General features: G+C 42.9%; 1 protein-coding gene across 5 annotated transcripts; it reads left to right on the top strand.

The window, feature by feature from the left end:
• Window positions 1-748: 748 nt before the first annotated feature.
• Window positions 749-18,749, top strand: adar (adenosine deaminase RNA specific). 5 transcript variants are annotated; one of them, XM_079691612.1, is made up of 17 exons: window positions 749-867; window positions 7,035-8,765; window positions 9,203-9,516; window positions 10,166-10,361; window positions 10,699-10,901; window positions 11,239-11,374; window positions 11,564-11,802; window positions 12,476-12,632; window positions 13,106-13,274; window positions 13,451-13,544; window positions 13,658-13,774; window positions 13,939-14,066; window positions 14,621-14,803; window positions 14,907-15,019; window positions 15,730-15,857; window positions 16,011-16,088; window positions 16,509-18,749. In XM_079691612.1, exons 2-17 carry the CDS (start codon window positions 7,161-7,163, stop codon window positions 16,861-16,863), a joined length of 4,215 nt encoding a protein of 1,404 aa, XP_079547738.1. In that variant the 5' UTR covers window positions 749-867; window positions 7,035-7,160; the 3' UTR covers window positions 16,864-18,749. The 5 variants fall into 5 exon arrangements, with proteins under 5 accessions (XP_079547738.1, XP_079547742.1, XP_079547739.1 ...); XM_079691613.1 differs by lacking the exon at window positions 749-867 and adding an exon at window positions 4,902-5,343; XM_079691615.1 differs by lacking the exon at window positions 749-867 and adding an exon at window positions 4,902-5,367.
• Window positions 18,750-20,071: the final 1,322 nt, after the last annotated feature.

Here is a 20,071-nt window from a genome sequence, read left to right as displayed (position 1 = left end):
GTGTAAACACACTGGGGATCTATAGGGAAAATATTTTTTCTTTAATCATTCAATAATTTAAACAGTTATAAGTTATAAGTCTGTCAATTTTTTTGTTCACATAAACCAGAAAGCGTTCTTCTGACTTCAATACATTCACAGAGTAATGCTGACACCCTCTGGATGTGATAGTGAAGTGCAAATTATAAAATGTGGTCTGATCTCCCAAAACATCACTATATTTTTAGATTGAAATAAAATATGTTCCTGTTACCTGTACAAATACGATAACAAGTTAATTACGTGTAATAACAGGAGCCTACTATATTCTATAGATCAGGTTTTAACCTTAGAATAGCACTTTAGTCCCACTCTTACGTTATTACTGTGAAAAAAACCACAATACCCTGTGACACATTGTGTTTTTTTTAATTACTTATTTTGCTTTTTGTATATTACTATGATTGTTCTGTTGGCAGTGATGTCGTATTAGGTCACTATCATGACACTTATACACTTTAGGCTACATGTATTATTGTATGTTTCTTATTCTTGTGTTTATTGCAGAAACAATATTATCTGCCTTGGCAAAAGTTAAATTCATGATCAAGTCAAAAAGCAATTTGATCAGACAAAGCCTACTCTTAATAGAAAAAAGAGCCCTGCTTGAGCAAAAGTTATTCACCCAAAATGTTATAAACACTTGCAGAGGACACGTTCAAAATATACGAACCTTGCCCGTGCGGCTGCGTCATCCGCACGCGACGCTAGCTGTTTGTCGCGAGCTATGGGCGTCACTTCTTCGCGCACCAGTTCTTTGATTGTTTGTGTATCACCGATATCATCGCATTGAGTTATTCAACACGAGGCGAATCATAGCCAATTCAGGTAATCTATTAAATACAGTATGGTTCTTTTTGTCATGTTGACGGCTTGAGTTACATGTAGGTTAAGCGTTTTTGCGTTAGCAGACGGTGGTTAGCGGTGCTGCAGGATATAGTGGGAAATGGTGCAGTGGCAGTGCGGTGCATTGAAGGCTAGGAGTGAAGCTAAGGTTAGCTGCAGGAAGAACGCTGTTCTGTAAAATACTGCTAACCTATATCTGCTAGCACTGTAAATAAGGCTTCACAGTAACACATTCAGGGAGAACATGTCCGAACACGTGTCTCTCAGTGGCTTTTATCGCATTTAAGCAACACGTATAACCTGTAGCTGCTCCTGGTTCCTTTTTTCTTATAATTCGTCCACACAGCTCTCCACTTTGAATATAGTATAGTATTTGACCTAGTTTATGTGATTTTACTGTACTCAGTTTCTCACATAACTCTATTTTGTGTAAATATGTTCTTTATTTTGAACATTGTTTTTCAAATAGCTTTGTATATTCATTTTTTGCTACGTATTCTTCTCTCTGTGTCTTTGAATGCACCATTTACCAAAGCGAATTCCTCGTATGTGTTAACCTACTTGGTAACATAACCGATTCAGGCAAAAGCAAGGTGATGACAATGAGCGTTTTCCTCCCTTAGTGTTTGACCCTGCAAAATAAAGTCAAGTTTTACAATGTGTAACGTTATAGTGTATATCTCGTGTATCTCACATTAGCCCAGAGATAACTATTCAGAACGTCATAGATCTATAACGTTTACTCTCATGAGTTGTCAGAATAAATTGTCAGTGTTTATTTAATGGTTGGTTTGATGAGACATCTTGTCAAACTTTTACCATAGCAGAGTTTGAGTACATGGCTTTAGTTTGCATCTAATATTTCTATGCCGCCTAGTAGATTTGTACTGTAAACGGAACACACTGCTGATGTAGTTAAATGAACTCATTCATATTTTCATGAATGTTTCAGTGCCTTTTTAAAGATAAGATGGACCTTTATTGATCCCTGTAGGGAAGTCCAGGTGTTATAGCAGAAACGGAATAAGAGAGAAACACAGACATGAGAAAATACCAAGCGGCAAACTCTGGGGAACAGCTGGGACGCCAATACGGAAGTGCAACACACTGCATTTACATTACATTACATTACATTGCATTTAGCTGATGCTTTTATCCAAAGCGACTTACAATAAGTACATTCGACCAGGAAGATACAACCTTGAAGAAAACAGAATCATATAAGTACATCAGGTTTCATAGAGCCAAACATTTCAAGTGCTACTCAACTGGCTTTAGATAAGCCAGTCCTTTATTAGTATATAAGTGCTCTGTTAGCAGTTCTTTGTTAGTAATTCTATCGCTCGAAGTGGAGTCAAAAGAGTTCATACATGGGCCGCTAGGGACTGACTGCAGAAAGGAGCAATTTCCACAGACCCCCATGTTAAAATGCCCAACTCTACAGCAGAAAAAAAACATGTTTCTACCCATGGATGCAATAAATATTATCGATATAGTTAGATTACACCTTCATGATTATGAATCTGTGAGTGAATTGTTTTCTAACACGACCCTTTTATTTATATTAGGTCTTAAAGTTTTTGCATAAATTAGGGCGTGGTCACTTTGATGGACATGTACATGCCTCACTGTCAGCTAACAGCAACTTGTCCACTCTACTAGGCTACAACCATAGAGGCTACAACGTTAGTTAGTCATAGTACTGTACTTGACCCTTTAGCTTTAGCCGTGTTCGTGGTGATTGTGCCTTTTAGGGAATATTGTTACCAATACCAGACAATTAAAATGTCGTGCTGTGCGCTTGAATGTACTAACAGAACTTCCAAGAAGTCTAAAATGATAATATTATACATGTTAACCCCGTTCGCAGGTATTTGTGTGCTTGGTAGCTTAGCTTGTTACTTATTAGCCAGCTAAGGACATAGCCCTTTATACATACATATACATTTTAGTTTATGATTCAGCCTTGGGTAAGACTTTTATAGTCTATGGCTATGACGCCCATAATGCTAAACGGGAGCAAATGTTAATAGGGGACCCAATTATCCCAGTGGTGGTCGCCGGAGCAAACGTAGCCGCAGGGGGCTAGCTTTAGCCGGCGTCCCGGAGCTAGCCCACTGCGGCTCCGTTAGGTCCGGGCGGTGGCGTCTGTCGTTATAACTGGAGATCAAGGAATGCAGCGAAACGCGAACTTGGTTCGCCTGCTGTAGTATTAGCTAAATAAATGATGTTGAACAAGGCTTATTAAGCTGAACATCGCCACAATTGTTCTGCTATGTATCGGTACTTCTTTTCTTAACGTGTGAATGACAAGCATTAAGAATAACAAAATATAGCTAATTCTCTTGCAGATTGTCTCATTTGATTATGAATGTAACGTTTATATAGGGGAACTACACTGTTAGCAGCAACTTGGTATGCATGTATTTCATGTTAGCTTAGCTTCTTAGCCTGAGCTAGCTCTGTTTACTTCCAGTTTGGAGGCAGCAGGTCCCGCCTCTTTGCCCTTATTTGGAGCAGGCGGGATTAGACTCTGACGTCGCTGTCAAGCCGTTAGTGGCCGACTCCGCCTACTAAGGGCTTCTCGGCAACTCTGCAGAATCCTATGGGTGACGTCACGGACACTACGTCCATTTATATATACAGTCTATGGAAAATACACAGGGATAATAAGAATTACATGTATTCTTAGAATAAACATTTACTAACAGTATCAATATAAATAACATGAGTTAAACTCTGAGCAGGTGAGTGTACATGTATACAGATACGTGAACAAGGTTACATATATATATATACAATGAAATGTGCATGTACCAGTTCAGTGGAAAGTCGTAAGTCACAAAGTGCCAATTATATTAATATTCAGTGCAGGTGTTTGTTTTTTATCGTGCCCTTGACAGTATAGTGCTCTAACGTTGATTTTGCCACACTATAACAATCCTGTAACAAGAGCTCAAGGTTTTTACTGTGATAAGTGTATCTACCAAAATGTATTGCATTACTATGAGTCTCCATCAATCCTGTCCTCCGTTTTATTTTTAACGTGAGAATGTGATCTGAGCATGTCTCCTCTGACACAGTGTACATGTACATCATGAGAGGATGTCCTTGTAGCTCAACAGTAACACAGATTGACCTCTTTAACCATGAAGCAGTACCCACAGAAGAGCCTGTGTACGTATTACTTTCTTAAGGCCCAGACACACCAAACTGACACCAAAGAACACTTCCCGACGGAACACGACTGTGTTCGCCTCACGTCTCCTGCGTCTTGGCCATGTTTCGCACTGGAACACACCGCAAAGACTTCAGCCGACGGCCAAGTAGCACGTACAAACTGTGCATGCTTGAGTGGCAATAACTCTCCTTACCAGCAGGCGGCGGTAGTGTGTATTCATCATTCAAAAGAGGCAACAACCGAAAGACAGACTGGGTGATAACCGAGAGAAGAAGAACCCACTGCGTGATATAAACAAACAACAAATAGCGTGTGTGCACTGTGCGCTGGTCTTCGGTTTCTTCATTCCACATCGCTATGATGAAAAATAAACTCTTGCATCCAGCTGTAACACTGACCAGGGAAACCCCCTGTGGCCCCCCTTAAAAAAAAAAAAGGTTACAATATTACGATTTATTGGAATTAAATCAGAGACCCAGATGTACAGTGGAGATTAAACTCTTCATTACCTTATAAGCAAATACTGTTTATGTTTTTTTTATTAAATTGTCACTTAAAGTTACTAAAACAAGTACTCTAAAAAAACTACTGAAACAAAGGACTGTAACTTAATTTTACTAAAACAAATAGGCCTACCAATTTCTGTATTTTTTGTTTATTTTACACAATTACTTTATACTATCTTTGTCTTTTTAACCCGCTTTTATTGTGCCCCCCCCCCCAAGTAAAATTGGTCTAGAACCGCCACTGCTTACAGACATTTTCTGCCCATGTGTGCAGTCAGTCTGTGTGCACCTCTGCAGGTCACGTGACCAACCCAGAAACAGAACTTATCCTCAGAAATGAATTCGAAACTTAAGTCGTGTTTATTGCGCTTCTCGTATTGTTTCCCTTTCCTTACCCGACTCATGCAGTGATTATACCCCCAACCTACGTGGTGCAATAGTCAGCAACGCGTTTTTTACCCCCCTGCCTACAACATAAATAAGCGAGCTGGAGATTTTACTGTAGACGCTACAGAAAGAACCTCTTCTCCTCAAAGCGGAAGAAACAACTGCGCGTTGGATAACACTTTTGCCGTTTCATTAAACAAGATCATCGTAACTATTTCTGATCGACAACGGGTTCCGTGCTTACTTAACTTATTTACGATATTATTTGTGAATTGGAATTGCTTTTAATTAACACGTGAGTATTTATTGGTCATTGCGAGGCTACCGGAGCACTAACGTTAAATTCTCTCTTTTTTTCACCGCCGCCTCTTACTCCTCCTATAGGTGAGATCCACAAGGCCATGTAAAGTAAGAGTGTGAGTCGTTGTTGCATGCACTTGTGATTAAACATACACTGGAATTGGAGCATTTACCAGGCTTAATCTTTGCACTTCTAACTTGACCGTGGTCTCAGTGATGGACATCAGACTGTGTATTGGTGGTATTGTAATGTGCCTTCTGACATAACAGCATGAAGTGTAGGGCTGCTCAATTAATAGTATTTTAATCGCAATTACCATTATGTTTTGCAACGATTACGAAAACAACGTAATTGAAATAAAACGATAATGTTTTTATTATTATTATTACTTTTTTTTTTTTTTTTTTTCAGTTTAATTATACTTAAAGTTCAGGGTAATCAACTGTTCAAAACATACTGTTCACATATTGCTTTCTCCAATAAATTGATGTTTTCAAAGTAAATGGATAATCGTTTTTAATAATCGTGATATCAATTATTGACCCAAACAATCGAGATTATGATTTTTGCCATAATCGAGCAGCCCCAATGAAGTGAGCAAAAGAGTTGATTCATCATTTGTCATATGGGTTGTCATCATACCCATGCGTCTCCTCCAGCTCATAACAGAGAGGAGCATAATGACAGTGGGTTCATATTTTTTTTGTTTGTTATTTTGGCTGTCAACTGTTGCTTTGCATCAGGGTCAAGATGAGTCAGCCCGAGCCACGTTTGGCCCCTGGGCTTCCGGCCCTGTCGGCCCCTATTACTGTGATGAACCAACACTATGTTGTTCTTTATTAATGTGGCGGTGTTCAGGCCAGCTCAGCTCTATGTGACAGACCGGTGATGCTGACTGGGCCAGGGGGATGAAATTGAAACTCAGTATTGGGTGTCTCCTTGTTGTCAGTCTCACTGATTTAGACATTATTGAGTCTTGTCAGATATGACACTTGAAGCTGAATCAATGTTTGTTGTTCAATAGCAGGATATTGGAATTCAGCACTATGCAGTTTGGGTTCTTCACTTTTGCTGAAAGTGTTCAGGTGTGGAGGGGAAAACCTTGCTGTGCAAAATATGTTCCTCATAGTCAGGACTGTCAGCTGGCAACTACAAGGTTTTCTGTCCACAGTTTGTAACTGACAGGCTGCCCTTTACTTTCTTGTGTCCTTGAAACTGCCCTTTTTGTCTGCACCAGTGTCTCACTTTCCCTCTCTGCTATGGATCCAGGTCCAGCAATAATTTGTAAGGCCAGAAATAAAACAGAATAGTCACAAGAAGGTCTGAATTATTCATCACCATCCTTTCACCCTGGGATTATGTTTCAGTGTGGCTGGAAGAGACAGTTTGTCACCACTCAGTATCCTTGTACACTGACAGGAGCATAGTCTGGAGATATACACAGCAATGTTAACAGTTTTGATTTATTTGACAGCCTATCCTTTGCAGATAATTTAATTAGTTTTCAATTATACCCTGAAGTTCCATTGCCCACTGTTTTATAGTGTATTTTAAGAAGGCCAGACTTTAATTATGTGTCCTTGCTGGTATAGGTTCACTAACTTATCCAAGGACACTTAAGCAGGTTGCGGATTTGCCAGCGGGGCACACATTTGTGTATAATTGGTTGGAAAATAACTGTATCTGGCCTTAATGCAGCTGCTCATTTTTACATTGTTAAATTATTTTGTTCCCTTTGATAATCTCCTAACATTGTCCTTTGTTTGTATTGCAGATGCTCTGCTGAAACTGGCCTTCCCTGACCTTCCACCAGGTCTGCTCTTTGTGCTAGAGGACGCACACTCTCACAGAATCTGCCCCTCAAGCTGCACCGGCCCCCTTCACGCTCCACCCCTGCGCTATGAGCAGAGGTAGAGGAGGGCCCTACAGAGAACAGTACCACCGGCATCCTCCACCTGACTTCCAAGCTAAGGACAATAACTACAGGCCTGGCCCAGTCTCCTTTTACCCTAGAGCTGGCCCACCGCAGAGCCCATATTCGAGTTACTACAACAGCCCTCCTCGTCCTGTAGGGCCCACACAGCCGCCCCCAGCTCATCTCACCCCCCCTGCTCCCCCCTTATCAAAGCAAAATAAAGTCACCCCTAAACCAGATGTCCCTAACAGCTCACATTATCAGAATCAGAGCCCCAGTCCTTGTCCCAGTTCCTTTCAGTACCAACAAGCAGAGTTTCTGAGAGGACACAGCTCTGAGGCGCCACAGTTCAGAGCCAATCTGCGTGGAGGAGGCGGAGTCACATCTGACAGGTGGCCTAATTGTTCATACCAGCCCCAGTCAGGTTACAACAGATACCCATACCCTAACAACAGCCCAAGAGGGAGAGGGGGGTACAGTCAGGATCAGAGGTCTGTATACCCAGGAGCCCCGAGAGGCACCCTAGGTCCTCGACACCCGAATCCTAACCAGTTGCAAGCGCAGAAGCACAATCAATACTCAAGGTTTGTTCAAGCAGACTCGTTGTGTGACGATTTACATAATCTATCCCTTCATCGAGAATCTCCCAAGAGAGGAGGAGAGAGGTTTGTCAGACATTCTGCATCGAGCAGCTCAGCAAGTTCAAGCTCGACAATCGCTCTAACTTCTGACATCCAGGACCAAGTTTACAGGGTTTTGGCTGCTTTGAAGCCGAACAACTGTATATGTGCAAAATTGTTGAGCAAACAACTGCGTCTGCCTAAAAAGATAGTGAACCAGGCTCTCTACTCTTTGGAGCGCTCTCAGAAAGTCTTGAAGCAAGGACTCCTCCCTCCCGAGTGGAGTCTTTACAGAGAGCCTCTCAGTGGCAAGGAAGATCACAATTATAAAGTACAAAGTTCACCTTCCCATCTGTGTGTTAGCCCAGGACACCCTGCAGATCGTGAAGTCAAGGTTGAGCTAAAAACAGACACAGAAGAAAGCAGGGGACAAGAAGAAGAAGAGGACTGTGACACAGAATCCATTTCTTCCTGCTCCTCCTCTTCAGAGTCATCTGAGTTTGAGCAATCCCTGTCACCAGCAAAAGGTCACCAGCAGGTGAAACATCCCCTCTGTGCTTCGAGTCCCCCTGATCCCGAACTCGCACTTCCCGCAATGGCCGAGCAGAAAGATCAAATTCTGCAGTACCTCCTCACTGCAGGGGAGGCAAATGCTCTGCTCATATCCAAAAATCTGGGTCTTAGGAGTGCCAATCGGGTGAATCCCACCCTCTGCTCGCTGGAGAAACAAGGTGAAGTCATTAAGAACTCTGAAGTTACCCCTCACACCTGGGAGCTCTCCACCCACCGCAGAGAGAGGATGGAAAGGAGCATTAAAGCCGCCACGAGCCCTCGCAATGAGGGGGGTCAGATGGGGCAGGAACCCGGTAGAGGAGCAAAGGGAGAAGGCTCTGGTATTCTCCCTTCGTCTCGACTACTGCCAATCCCAGGCCTCGAACCCCAGCCACTCCCTGATGGTCACACTATCAAGGTGATTAATTTCATATAAATATACAATGATACACAAAACATAAGAGGCATGACTCATTGGCATACATTTTAATAACATAACTAAACAAAAAAAAATTGTATCTATTTGACCCGGATACATTACTTTATTGGCAGCCAACAATTCCTAGGTAATCAAAAGTGTTTCCCACCACGTGCAGCCTCTACAAAGTGATTTATAAGCAGTTTGACAGTGGGAAATGGCCTACACTTTAATTACTGTTTACAGTCTTTATATTACGCTAACAAGACCGACAGTAGCATAATGTTTACTGGAAACAAATGTTAGGGCTTGCATGTAAACTACACGGTGTCCTTGGATGATGTGAAATGTCTGTTTACTTGATGAGTTGAGGTTACCTGCCTTGGAGGTCTACCTTGATTTTATTAACCCGGTACCTCTGCGTTCCCCTTTTTTAGCCTGAATCCTTCCTCACCCCATCTAAAGAGCTAGAGGCAAACGAAGGACAGTGGGCCACTGACGAGATCCCAGAATTCCTGAACGCCATCCGCAGAGAGACAGACGCTGGGAAACTACTAGCAGATCATGCTAATAGCTCTGTGGGAACTGTGGCTGTGTCGCTGGCTGCTCCACCTCCCCAGAACCTGTGGGCCAAACTGCAGGAGGTGAAGCTGAAGAACCCTGTCAGCGGCCTCATGGAGTACGCCCAGTATCTGGGACACACCTGTGAGTTCCAGCTCCTCGACCAGTCGGGACCCTCTCACGACCCAAGGTTTGTCACAAAAAATGATATGTATCGTCATTGTCTTTTCAGTCATGTTGTAATATTAAAGAGTAGCTAGGAATCAATCCAGGGTGCTGTTTATAGATCAGGTATTAAAAAATTAACTTTAAATACAATGTATTTGTCAATGTCATTGTATCTGTAACATTCATCAAGTCACAGCAGGTCAACAACTTAGTTTCCAGTGCATCTCTTATTAAACATACCTAAATAGTTGCATGTAAACCTAACATTTGGGGTAACAAAATCCCCGTTGGAGTGATCTGTAACAGAACATGCTCTTAGTTGAGGTACCAGGAAAGTAAAAGTTAGATCAGGGCATCCCTAAATGTTACAAGGTTACAGACACGGGTGATGAAATGCTATCCGTCTTTTCATTGTGTGAAAGGCATCTTTTTGTTGATCTGCCCACATTTCTTACTTTCTGTAAAGCACCTGTTGACTCATTTATCGATTCAAAGTCTGTGGGAAATATACCAGCCTTAATGAAGACGCATGATGTTGCCAATTAACAATGACAATTTATTTGTACAGGTCTTAGGAAGAAAAATTGGAGCTGCTCAATTAATCATGTATTGACGAATCACTGTCTAATCTTTGTAAATGTTCCCCCCCCCCCCCCCCCCCCCCGTACCAGATTTCGTATGCAGGTGCTGCTCAATGGAAGGCTGTTTCCTGTCGCAGAGGCGTCCAGTAAAAAGGTTGCCAAAAAGGACGCTGCTGCCACCACCCTGCAAATTCTGATCGCAGAGATGCAGGGAGGGCCGAGCACAGGAGGCGATGGAAATGCCGCCAATGTGGACCAGGTGATGGAGGTACTCCCAGACCCCAGTGTAAGTTCTTCATTAAATGTGTGGAAAAAAGCTCCCATCAGCCATCTTAAGACCCCCATCAGCCATCTTAAGTCCCCCATCAGCCATCTTAAGACCCCCATCAGCCATCTTAAGTCCCCCAAAGTTGCAATTTCAAATGTAACCAATTTGATATGTAAATGTTGTTTCGCTCAGCCTTAGTAGGTATAACTTCATTTAATGCTTCAAAGCAGACACTGTAAACAGCCGAGTACACATACACAAGTCAAGTTTTAGAAGATGCAAAGGCTGACATGTTATCTGTGATTATGTGCAGCCCTGGTAGAAAATATATTTGTTGTCTCCCGCTGCATCCCAGGTGCCAGCTGAAGGCACAGGCGGTGGTTTTGGGACTACGAGTGTGGAAGGGATGGGGACGGTGGAAGCACCTCGGCCGCCGCTGTCCCGCTCTCTGCCCGGTGGGAAGAATCCTGTGTCGGTCCTCATGGAGTACAGCCAGCGCAGCGAGAGCCCCATCGAGTTCATCATCACCGGGCAGGCCGGCCCACCCCATGACCCGAGGTACTGACCCTCTCCCCCTCCTCTGTGTCCATCCGTTTGGAATATCTTCTATCCAACATTTCAGTACTGTAGTCAGCTGACAAACACACAACACTGTCTCAGTCTAATCTCTCTTTATTTATGACCTATCCCTTTAGGCAGCTGACTGGTAGATATAATGACAGCTTTTGTGTTCCTTGGGTCACTTTCTAAAAATGCTGCATGCATGACCACTTGTAAATGATAGCGTATACTCTGTTGTGTCTTCTTGTTTGTCATTAAGGGCAGGCAAGTGTAACATAATAAATGATTTCTCTCCCTTTCTGTCTTTCCACTCATCCTAACCATCTGTGTCCAGGTTCATGTACAGGGTGAAGGTCGGAGAGAGCTTGTTTCCGGAGGCCTCCGCTCCGAGCAAGAAGGCAGCCCGCCAGCTGGCTGCAGAGGAGGCTGTGAAAGAGTTAATGGCTGACGGGAGACTGCAGCTCAACAAGGTGAGGACTCGGAGGCAGAGAATAAAGGAGGGAAGAGAAGGGCTTTGCACATCTTCAAAATGAGTATAATGTCTTTAGAAAACGAGCAGATCGCCCTGGAGGCTGAAATAAATTATTGTGTGGCCTCTGTCAGACTGTTCTGCTCAATTTGCTCAATACTGTTCAAATCTCTCCTTCTCCCCTCTCCAGCCCCAGTTGCCCCTGGGCTCCTCCAGTGATAACGATGGCAGTGGGTCTGGGACTACATGTCCCTCTTTGCCCCCTCTGACTGCAGACGAGTTGCGAGCGGCTCACGAGGCAGGAGTCGGAGACCTCATTAACCACCTCAACAACAACGCAGTGTCGGGTCTTCTGGAGTACGCTAGAGCCCGGGGCTTTGCTGCTGAGATCCGACTGGTGGGCCAGTCCGGGCCCCCGCACGAGCCCAAGTATGTGTGAGCTGCATGAAAGCACAGATAACATGTACACACTAGACCAGAGGTGGCGCTAGACTTTTTCGCTGCCCGTCTTTTTTGTATTTCGTCAAAAATACATTATTACCCGTCGGTCTACTCTTTACACAACTCGGCGGGGGGGGGACGCACGCTCCGGTGTTATGCCGTGTTATGCATGCCCACTGCACCTCACGGGAGCGCGCACAGCGTAAAGCAAAAACTCCCAGACATTTCAATGATTTGTACGACAAAGTTAGGTTTGGAAACGATATCATTTCCTTTTTGGCGGGCATGCATAACACGGGATAACACTGGAGCCTCGCTACGGGGAAGCTTTCCGGCGCTGTTCCGAGTTTGTGCGACTGCTTTCAGATTTTTCCGTCATTGTTAAAAAAAAATCCGTCATAGGTGGAAAATATTCGGTTAACGCGACCTCTGCACTAGACTAATCCTCTGACTGTCTGGGGAACCATGTTCTCGGGAAAATATGTTTCTTTGTGTCCCTGGAAAAAAGACATTTCTTTAAGAATTAAAAGTTTTGGAACATTATTGAAAGTAATTTTCCGCTAACAACACTTTTTCTCTGCTCTTGTTCCCTTGGGACCTTTTTGTTCTTAAAGTGACTGAGAAAAACTATTAAATCCTCCTTCTCTTTTCCCCTGCTCAGGTTCACATATCAGGCTAAACTGGGCGGACGCTGGTTCCCTCCAGTGTGTGCGTCCAACAAGAAGCAGGGAAAACAGGAAGCAGCAGATGCCGCTCTACGGGTTCTGATTGGAGAAGCCGAGAGGGCAGCCCGCACCGGGGAGCTAATCCCAGCTGAGGTACTGACTTCTTAATGGTTCACATTTTCTGTCATGAAACATTAGCCTTCTCTGGCTCAACGTGGGGATTACGCAGAGCATAATGGAGTTACAGTCAACACCTGCATGTAATTGGTTAACCATCTCACCTTGGCAAATCACACATAAAAAATCACATCTGCCCACTCAGACTAACATGTGACCTCAGTTAGAACATAAGGAGTCTTAAGTTAACTACACCCTGAGACTATTCTACCCCACACCTTGGTGGCTTCAGAGTAACTGAATCACTTCATCGCTTTGTAGCAGAAAAGGTAGTGAATTTGATATGACACAATATAAACATTGCACACATTTGGAAAGCTTTTAATAACTTGCTATTGTAGTTTTCCTGAGATGTTTCATTGAATTTCACAGCCATAAATACTTCAGACGTACCAAATATTAAATAATCCTCATTTCCTTTTTGATTTTGTTTGCACCCCTCTCTCTAGCTCCCAGTGAGTGGCAGCACTTTGCACGACCAGATAGCGATGTTGAGTCACCAGCGCTTCAACGCCCTGACCACACGTATCCAGCACAGCCTTCTGGGACGCAAGATTCTCGCCACCATCGTCATGAGGCGGGGGGAGGGCCTGGGGACCGTTGTCAGCCTGGGAACTGGTACACCCGTCAACTTTTGCCTGCATTTTTCCTTGATGTGCATACGTTTTATAGAACTCTGTGCTTAGAGGCATATACTGTCAGAAAGCAGAACTCGGTCACTGCTGACCAAGAGACGTTGCATTGGTTCATGCTCTGACATTGAATATGTTTCTATTGTTTTGTTTTTCTGTCAGGAAATCGCTGTGTCAAAGGGGAGGAGCTGAGCCTTAAAGGGGACACTGTCAACGATTGCCACGCCGAGATCATCTCCAGAAGGGGATTCGTTCGGTAGAAATAGATCTTGCTTTTTATTTTAATTATCCCCCCTATTGTGAAAAAAGACCCAACCAGTCTGCAGGACGTTATTTAAAAGTCTAACTTTCTGTTTCCTTTCTCCTCAGGTTTCTGTACATTGAACTGATCAAGCACTACGACGGCACAGACGACAGCATATTTGAGCAAGCGGAGGACAACAAACTTCGAATCAAATCTGACATCACCTTCCACCTCTACATCAGGTCAGATGTTTTCTTTCTCCTTTCTCCCTTCCCTCCACCACGTTCTTCTCCTGTTCCCATTCCCATCATATCCATCAGTCTGATTTATCGTTGTTGAATGTTTGGATCAATGTTGACCTCCTCATTTCAATACCTCATGTCTCGTCTTTCTCTCTCGTCCACAGCACGGCACCTTGCGGGGACGGCGCTCTGTTTGACAAGTCATGCAGTGAGTCAGGGGACGACGTTGAGGGTCATCAGCCTCTCTTTGAGAATGCCAAGCAGGGCAAGCTCCGAACCAAAGTGGAGAACGGTGAGAGATGAGACGGACACACATCTGGCACTCACAAAAATGTATCAGTGCCACGCTTCGATTTAAAGGGGACCTATCATGCGAAATACACTTTTTGATGTCTTTTATACATAAATATGTGTCCCCCGGTGTGTCAGGGTACTCAAGTGTCAGAAAACAAAGCCCCCCTCTCTTTTCCTCCGTACACAAATCTCTAAAAACGGGGGTACAACAGAGCTGATCCAGATATTGGACATGTGGACCCACGGCACTATCAGAAACAATGCCCGACTGTTTTGGACGTAATATGGTCTTTGTTTACATTAGCAAGCATCGCTAACACTCAGAGCTAAGCTGTACTGGAGGGAGGGATATGAGGGATGTCTAAAATGCAAGATCTGTTTGGTATTTTCAGCAAAACCCATCATAGACATGTTTTTTATATATTTGTACATATCTGAGACCCATAATATATGCCTAAAAATAGCATGATAGGAGACCTTTTTAAATGATTCCCCTCACTGGTGTGGAAGCAAGACCTGTGACCCCCGTATGTGTGTTGTCTCTTGACCCAGGCGAGGGCACCATCCCGGTGGAGTCCAGTGCCATCGTCCCCACCTGGGACGGCATCCAGCACGGCGAGAGGCTGCGCACCATGAGCTGCAGCGATAAGATCCTGCGCTGGAACGTGCTGGGCCTCCAGGGGTCGCTACTCACCCATTTCCTGCATCCCATCTACCTGAAGTCCATCACGCTAGGTAAAACATGGTGTTCTGATAAGGAACAGATCATGTGACATACGAGAGGTGACATCAGTGAAATTCGGTGACTTTTACATTGCTTGTCTCAATTTTCTATCAGGCTATCTGTACAGCCACGGGCACCTCACTCGTGCTGTCTGCTGTCGGCTGTCCAGAGACGGGGAGGCGTTCACCCAGAGCCTCCCCCCCCCCTTCATGCTGAATCACCCAGAGGTAAGTAGCTTTGTAGATTGTTGGCAACATCAAATGTTATCATCTTGCAATATACTAATTTATATAAATAGTTACCCACCGCAATAAACCGTATTTAATTTTGTTTTAATTTACATGATTTAATGCCATATTCTGTTCTTTTACACATCCCATATTCTATTGACATGTGTATAGACTTTTTGCACTATTTTGTATTTTATTGTGTATGTTGCATTGTTGGAGGAGCTCAGGTCAGAAGAATGTCATTGCCATTTCTACAGCTTTGTGCTTATGACAATAACACCTTTGAATCTTGTGGACATTAATCAGGGGTATTGAGGTCATTGTCAAAAAATACTGAATTAAGCTGCCTCCACTCCTATCTGTTCCTGTTTCTTCATTGCTCATCTTCTTTACATTTGGCTCATCCATCAATTAACAAAGCGCAGGTAGGTCACTCCAATGCCGCTGGGCGAATTGTGGAGAGATACAGGAGCTGGCAACGAGGCACACTTCAGCTTGTTCCTTTTTTCCTGAACACTTCCTTGGCTTTCATTCACATATTAGTGAAATTGGTTTAATCTACTGTTTCTAATTGAGGCAGCCGTCACACTGACACATGCATTCTACCACTTATTTAGCAGCTCTGTTTGCTGACTTGCACCAAGGGCTAAATTAGCTTGATTGAAATAGATGCTCTCTTCCTTTCCCTTCTCCCTCTCCTCCTGTAGGTCGGCAGAGTGAGTGTGTACGACTCCACGCGGCACACAGGCAAGACCAAGGAGTCCAGTGTGAACTGGAGCTATCCGGACCAGCACAGTGTGGAGGTGCTGGACGGCACCAAAGGCAAACTGGACGGGTATGTATCTCCCGACGGCACATTTTTCTTAACGAATAGCTTTGGATTGTTGTCATGGTGAGTTACTATCAACGTAACGACCTTACTATTTAGGAAGCGTCGTGGTGCTATTAACGTTTTTTTTTTCTTAACAACTTTATTAACCTTCAACAGATTCAAGTCAATTCTTAACCCAAGCAGAGATGGATTTACCCAGACGCTCAGTGTGCCTCCAAAACGATTTCCAAAAATGTGATTATTTTTTTTTCGTGTATAAGTTATTGCTCACGGTGGAATTGATACAAAGAACATATCATTGTGAAGAGATATCCCTGGGATTGTGTTTGTTTGAAAATGTATTATCTGTACTGTATCAGTTTAAATTGGGTTTGCACTCATATATAAAGAAATGTAAGATGTGGTAAATTATAAATTACGCTTAACAAAAAAAACGTGAGAGAACCCTTGGCAACAATGTTTTTTATTTTAAATATGCTCAAATGCTCTGTTGTATTTTAGTAAAAGCTAAGTAACCACAAGCTGAATTCCTTTTGAATGGCCCAAAACAGTGAGCAGCAGGCAGTTAAACCAGCTAAATAAGAAGCAGTTGTGCCAGTTTTCTTTGTTTGATGAACTCTTTCACTGAACATCCCTCTATTGTCTCCTCTCCAGCAACAAGCTGAGCGTGTCTAGGGTCTCCAAGTCCAACCTGTTCTGTCTGTTCCGCTCTGTGTGCCAGAAGAGCGGCCGCACTGAGCTCCTCTCCCTGCCCTCCTACTCCCAGGCCAAGATGTCCGCCACGTCCTTCCAGCTAGCCAAGGATCTTTTCTTCCGCGCTCTCAGCAGCCACGGTTACGGCGCGTGGATCGGCAAGCCGCTCGAAGAGAAGAGCTTTGACTCCGGCGAGGAGAACGCGAACAATGGATCCAGTTTACCTTTTGGGTTCGGCAGCAGTAGAAACGGAGGAGCAATGGAGATCAAGCAAGAGGAGATGAAGCAAGACGTGGCGGTGATGAGCGCATCATAAAGGGGGAAACATAAATATGTGGGGGGGGGAGCACAGGGCAGGGGCAGATTGGAAGGGTGGGATCGGAGGAAAAAGGGACAATCCAATGTAGCCAGCAGAAGATACAGTCCTGTATCCTCTGATGGAACATGGTTAGAGTCTGTAGAGGAGAGCGATGGAAAGTGACATGAAGGGGAGCAAGATGTCATTGGCTGAAGGATGGGGAGGTCATAGAAGAAAGACACACCTCTCCAGACATCCACGGGGTGTACAGAATAATGTCAACACTACATACAAAAAAAAAATTAGTTAAAAGTCAGTAAATCACCGTGGTAAACACTGCAACAAATCTGGGTTGTATTAGTGCATACTGTTTATACTTGTGGGTTAAGTTGTCATTTTTGTTTTGTCATTGTAGTGTTTGGCATATGCTGCCATTGTTTTTCCACCGTTCTACTTGAGATATAAACTCATTTTAGCAGGATCTTTGACTGTTGCAATTGCAGTATTGACCCAGATAATTTGGCCTCTTGAGACCCTGGTTTGTTGTCTAATTTGGCCACGAGAGCTCAAGTAGTTGACAAGTGCTGCTAATTGGCATTCAACGTAATATGACCCACCTTTGTAGTAGTGTTTGTAATTGTGATGACATTCATTTAGAGTTTGAAGTATTCTGCCATGGAGTGCTTGTTATATTTTCGGCTCTCTATGTTTTGCTGCATGGAAATACAAACAGCTGTTTCTAGAACCGAGAGCAGACACATCGGGAAGCCCTCAGCAGGAATGTTGATTTTTGAAAATTGCACTCATCCTAGATAGATATCACGAGTAAACTTGCAAATGATTCCATGCTCTGCACAGTCCCAGCTCGTTATGTACATAAGAAGACTTTCGCTTTGATCAGTGGCGAAGTAAATATTTACTCACTAACAACAACTCTCGATCCAGCAGGCCCCTTTAAGTCACATTTGAACTTGCCGTACACCCTGCATCTATCCACATGTCGTTGCATTGTCTCCATTAGCGTAGTGTAGGTCAGCGCGCCCCTTTGATCAGTCCTATGATTTCTCTGTGCTTATAAAGAATAACTGATGTCACGACCTCTAAGAAGTACAATATCTCTGTTATTGCTTTTGTGATTTTTTTAAGTGTTTTTCCTTTTTTTAATATTTTCTTCACTTCTGGCAAAATGCTCATCAGTAACTGGCCATGCTAGCAAAAGGCTACCAAAAGGCTTTTAGGCTGGCTTTAGCATGGCCGGTTGTTGAGGACGGCTGGGTGAGGACAGTGTTGTTGTCTAAGCAGTGTGGTGGTGTTTTTGTTTTATGTAGATCGAAGGTGCAATATATACATCAGGTATATACAAATACATTTACACAGAGATGTTATAGTGGGGGACAAAAGCCTGAGTTCAGTTCAGGGAACTTGTTTTTTGAAAACAAACAAAGTCAAATACTTAATTTCTCCAAATATTGCATGATGTTTTTATAATAAATGCAGGTAGTTTAAGGATTTTATATTAATCTTTTATTTTCTTTTTTTACAATTTTGAGAATCTACATTACCTGAGATGTGCTTTGATATCTTGATGTTTAATGTAATTAAATCAGAAGCTTTGAGAGAACAACACTTGTATACGTTTTGTAGTTTTCATTTACATGTACAGTTCTTGGTAGTGGACTCAGACTTTTGGACCCCACTGTATTTAAAATTGATCTTAAAGTATAAAACTGTAAATATGTCTGTGTATGTATATGTATACGTTTAATGTATATATTTTGTAAATCATCTGCAATTGCTTTTCTATATTTCGTTCCTGATGTTTGAACTAAACTGCAATGAAATGTGCTGTTTTTTTTACCAATGATGTTTGGAAAGTTACGAAAAATTAAAATTAGTAGCAAGGATTGATGCTTTTCTGGTGCTTTATTTATCACCTACTTCCTTCTCCAGAGCAGTACTTCCCCCTCTTTGAGTAGTCTGAATGAAACGGGCTCTGACATCTTTGGGGGGGGGATTGTGTCAGAGCTGCTGTTGACTTTTATTAAGGGGACTGAAAATGTGTCTGCTCCGGACTCCTCATCCAAGGCAAAGTTTGGGCTAATATTGATGCAGAAACGAACATTGGAAAGACGTTTTCTAGACTGAAAGTTTGAGTGTCCAATGAGATGCTAACTCTTCTACAACAGGGGCTGCTTTCCTCAGGGTAGCGTTTAGATCCAGTTTTTCCTCAGATTCTGTTGCAATGCTTCAAAGGATCAGCAGATGGAAACATGTCCTCACCTCAGGGCAGGATGCTGGGTGGATGACGGGGCTACATGGATCCAGCCCCGGGTGATATTCATAGTGGATGCATGACAAAATCTGTGTGTAGAATTCCTTATCAAGATCTTTTCAGTGCTAACATTAATTTAATTTGATCTATAGGCATTACAGTATATTTTGTGGACTCCTTTAAATAATTACAATACACATTGTTGTCCTTATGCTTTAACTTTCAGGAGTATGGTTATGTTCCTGTAATTGCTTGAACACATTTCTTGTTTTTTTCTTGTTTAGATATTTAAAACCAAGGACAATTAAGCTACTATGAACATCTTCTTTAGATTAGTGACGTTTTCGACCTTGGTGGGAGAAGTAGTAATAGCACAGTGTATCCATACTCTGTTACAAGTCAAAGTCCTGCATTTGAAATGTTACTTAAGTAAAAGTCCAAGGGTATTAACATATCAACTTGCCATTTCATAATGATTAACATTATATTATTGGATTATAATTACTGTTTTAAAGAGCCTGTGATACGAACCCAACAACTGTTGTGCAATGAAATAGTGGGCTACTAGTAATCTCGAACCGTCAGTTTAAAAAAGAAAAAGCGATACCGTTCCGATAAATATCAATAATTTCGAACATCGCGGGAAAATTCCTTCGACTCATTTTGAGGTTTTGGGGGAAGCCGGAAGTGACGTCAATGCGGGAACGCTTCACTGTGCGGCGAGAGAGCCAAACACGGACAAAGTGTGCTGTCATGCGTAGAAATGGTGAATTACTGAGTTTAGGCACGTTAATAACGTTTTAATGAAGTTGACTACAGTATATTCATATTTGTCAGTGCTTTCATGTCAATTCGGCGAACATAAACATAAATGATCGTGGTGAAGATGATGATTAAATTAGGATTACAAATCGGTAGTGAGAGCTACCCCGTCCATCCAGTTAAACATCCCCA

The sequence above is a fragment of the Notothenia rossii genome (genome assembly GCF_949606895.1).
Source record: "Notothenia rossii genome assembly, chromosome: 7".
Lineage (NCBI taxonomy): Eukaryota > Metazoa > Chordata > Actinopteri > Perciformes > Nototheniidae > Notothenia > Notothenia rossii.
This window is presented reverse-complemented; position numbering and strand designations above follow the sequence as displayed.

What these genes read in the sequence shown, in the direction of transcription:
- adar (XM_079691612.1), top strand. Translation starts at nt 7,161, where the DNA reads ATGAGCAGAGGTAGAGGAGGGCCCTACAGAGAACAGTACCACCGGCAT. An exon ending in GGAGACTGCAGCTCAACAAG is followed by an intron (nt 11,375 to 11,563) that starts GTGAGGACTCGG and finishes TCCCCTCTCCAG; the next exon opens with CCCCAGTTGCCCCTGGGCTC. An exon ending in ACCTTCCACCTCTACATCAG is followed by an intron (nt 13,775 to 13,938) that starts GTCAGATGTTTT and finishes TCTCGTCCACAG; the next exon opens with CACGGCACCTTGCGGGGACG.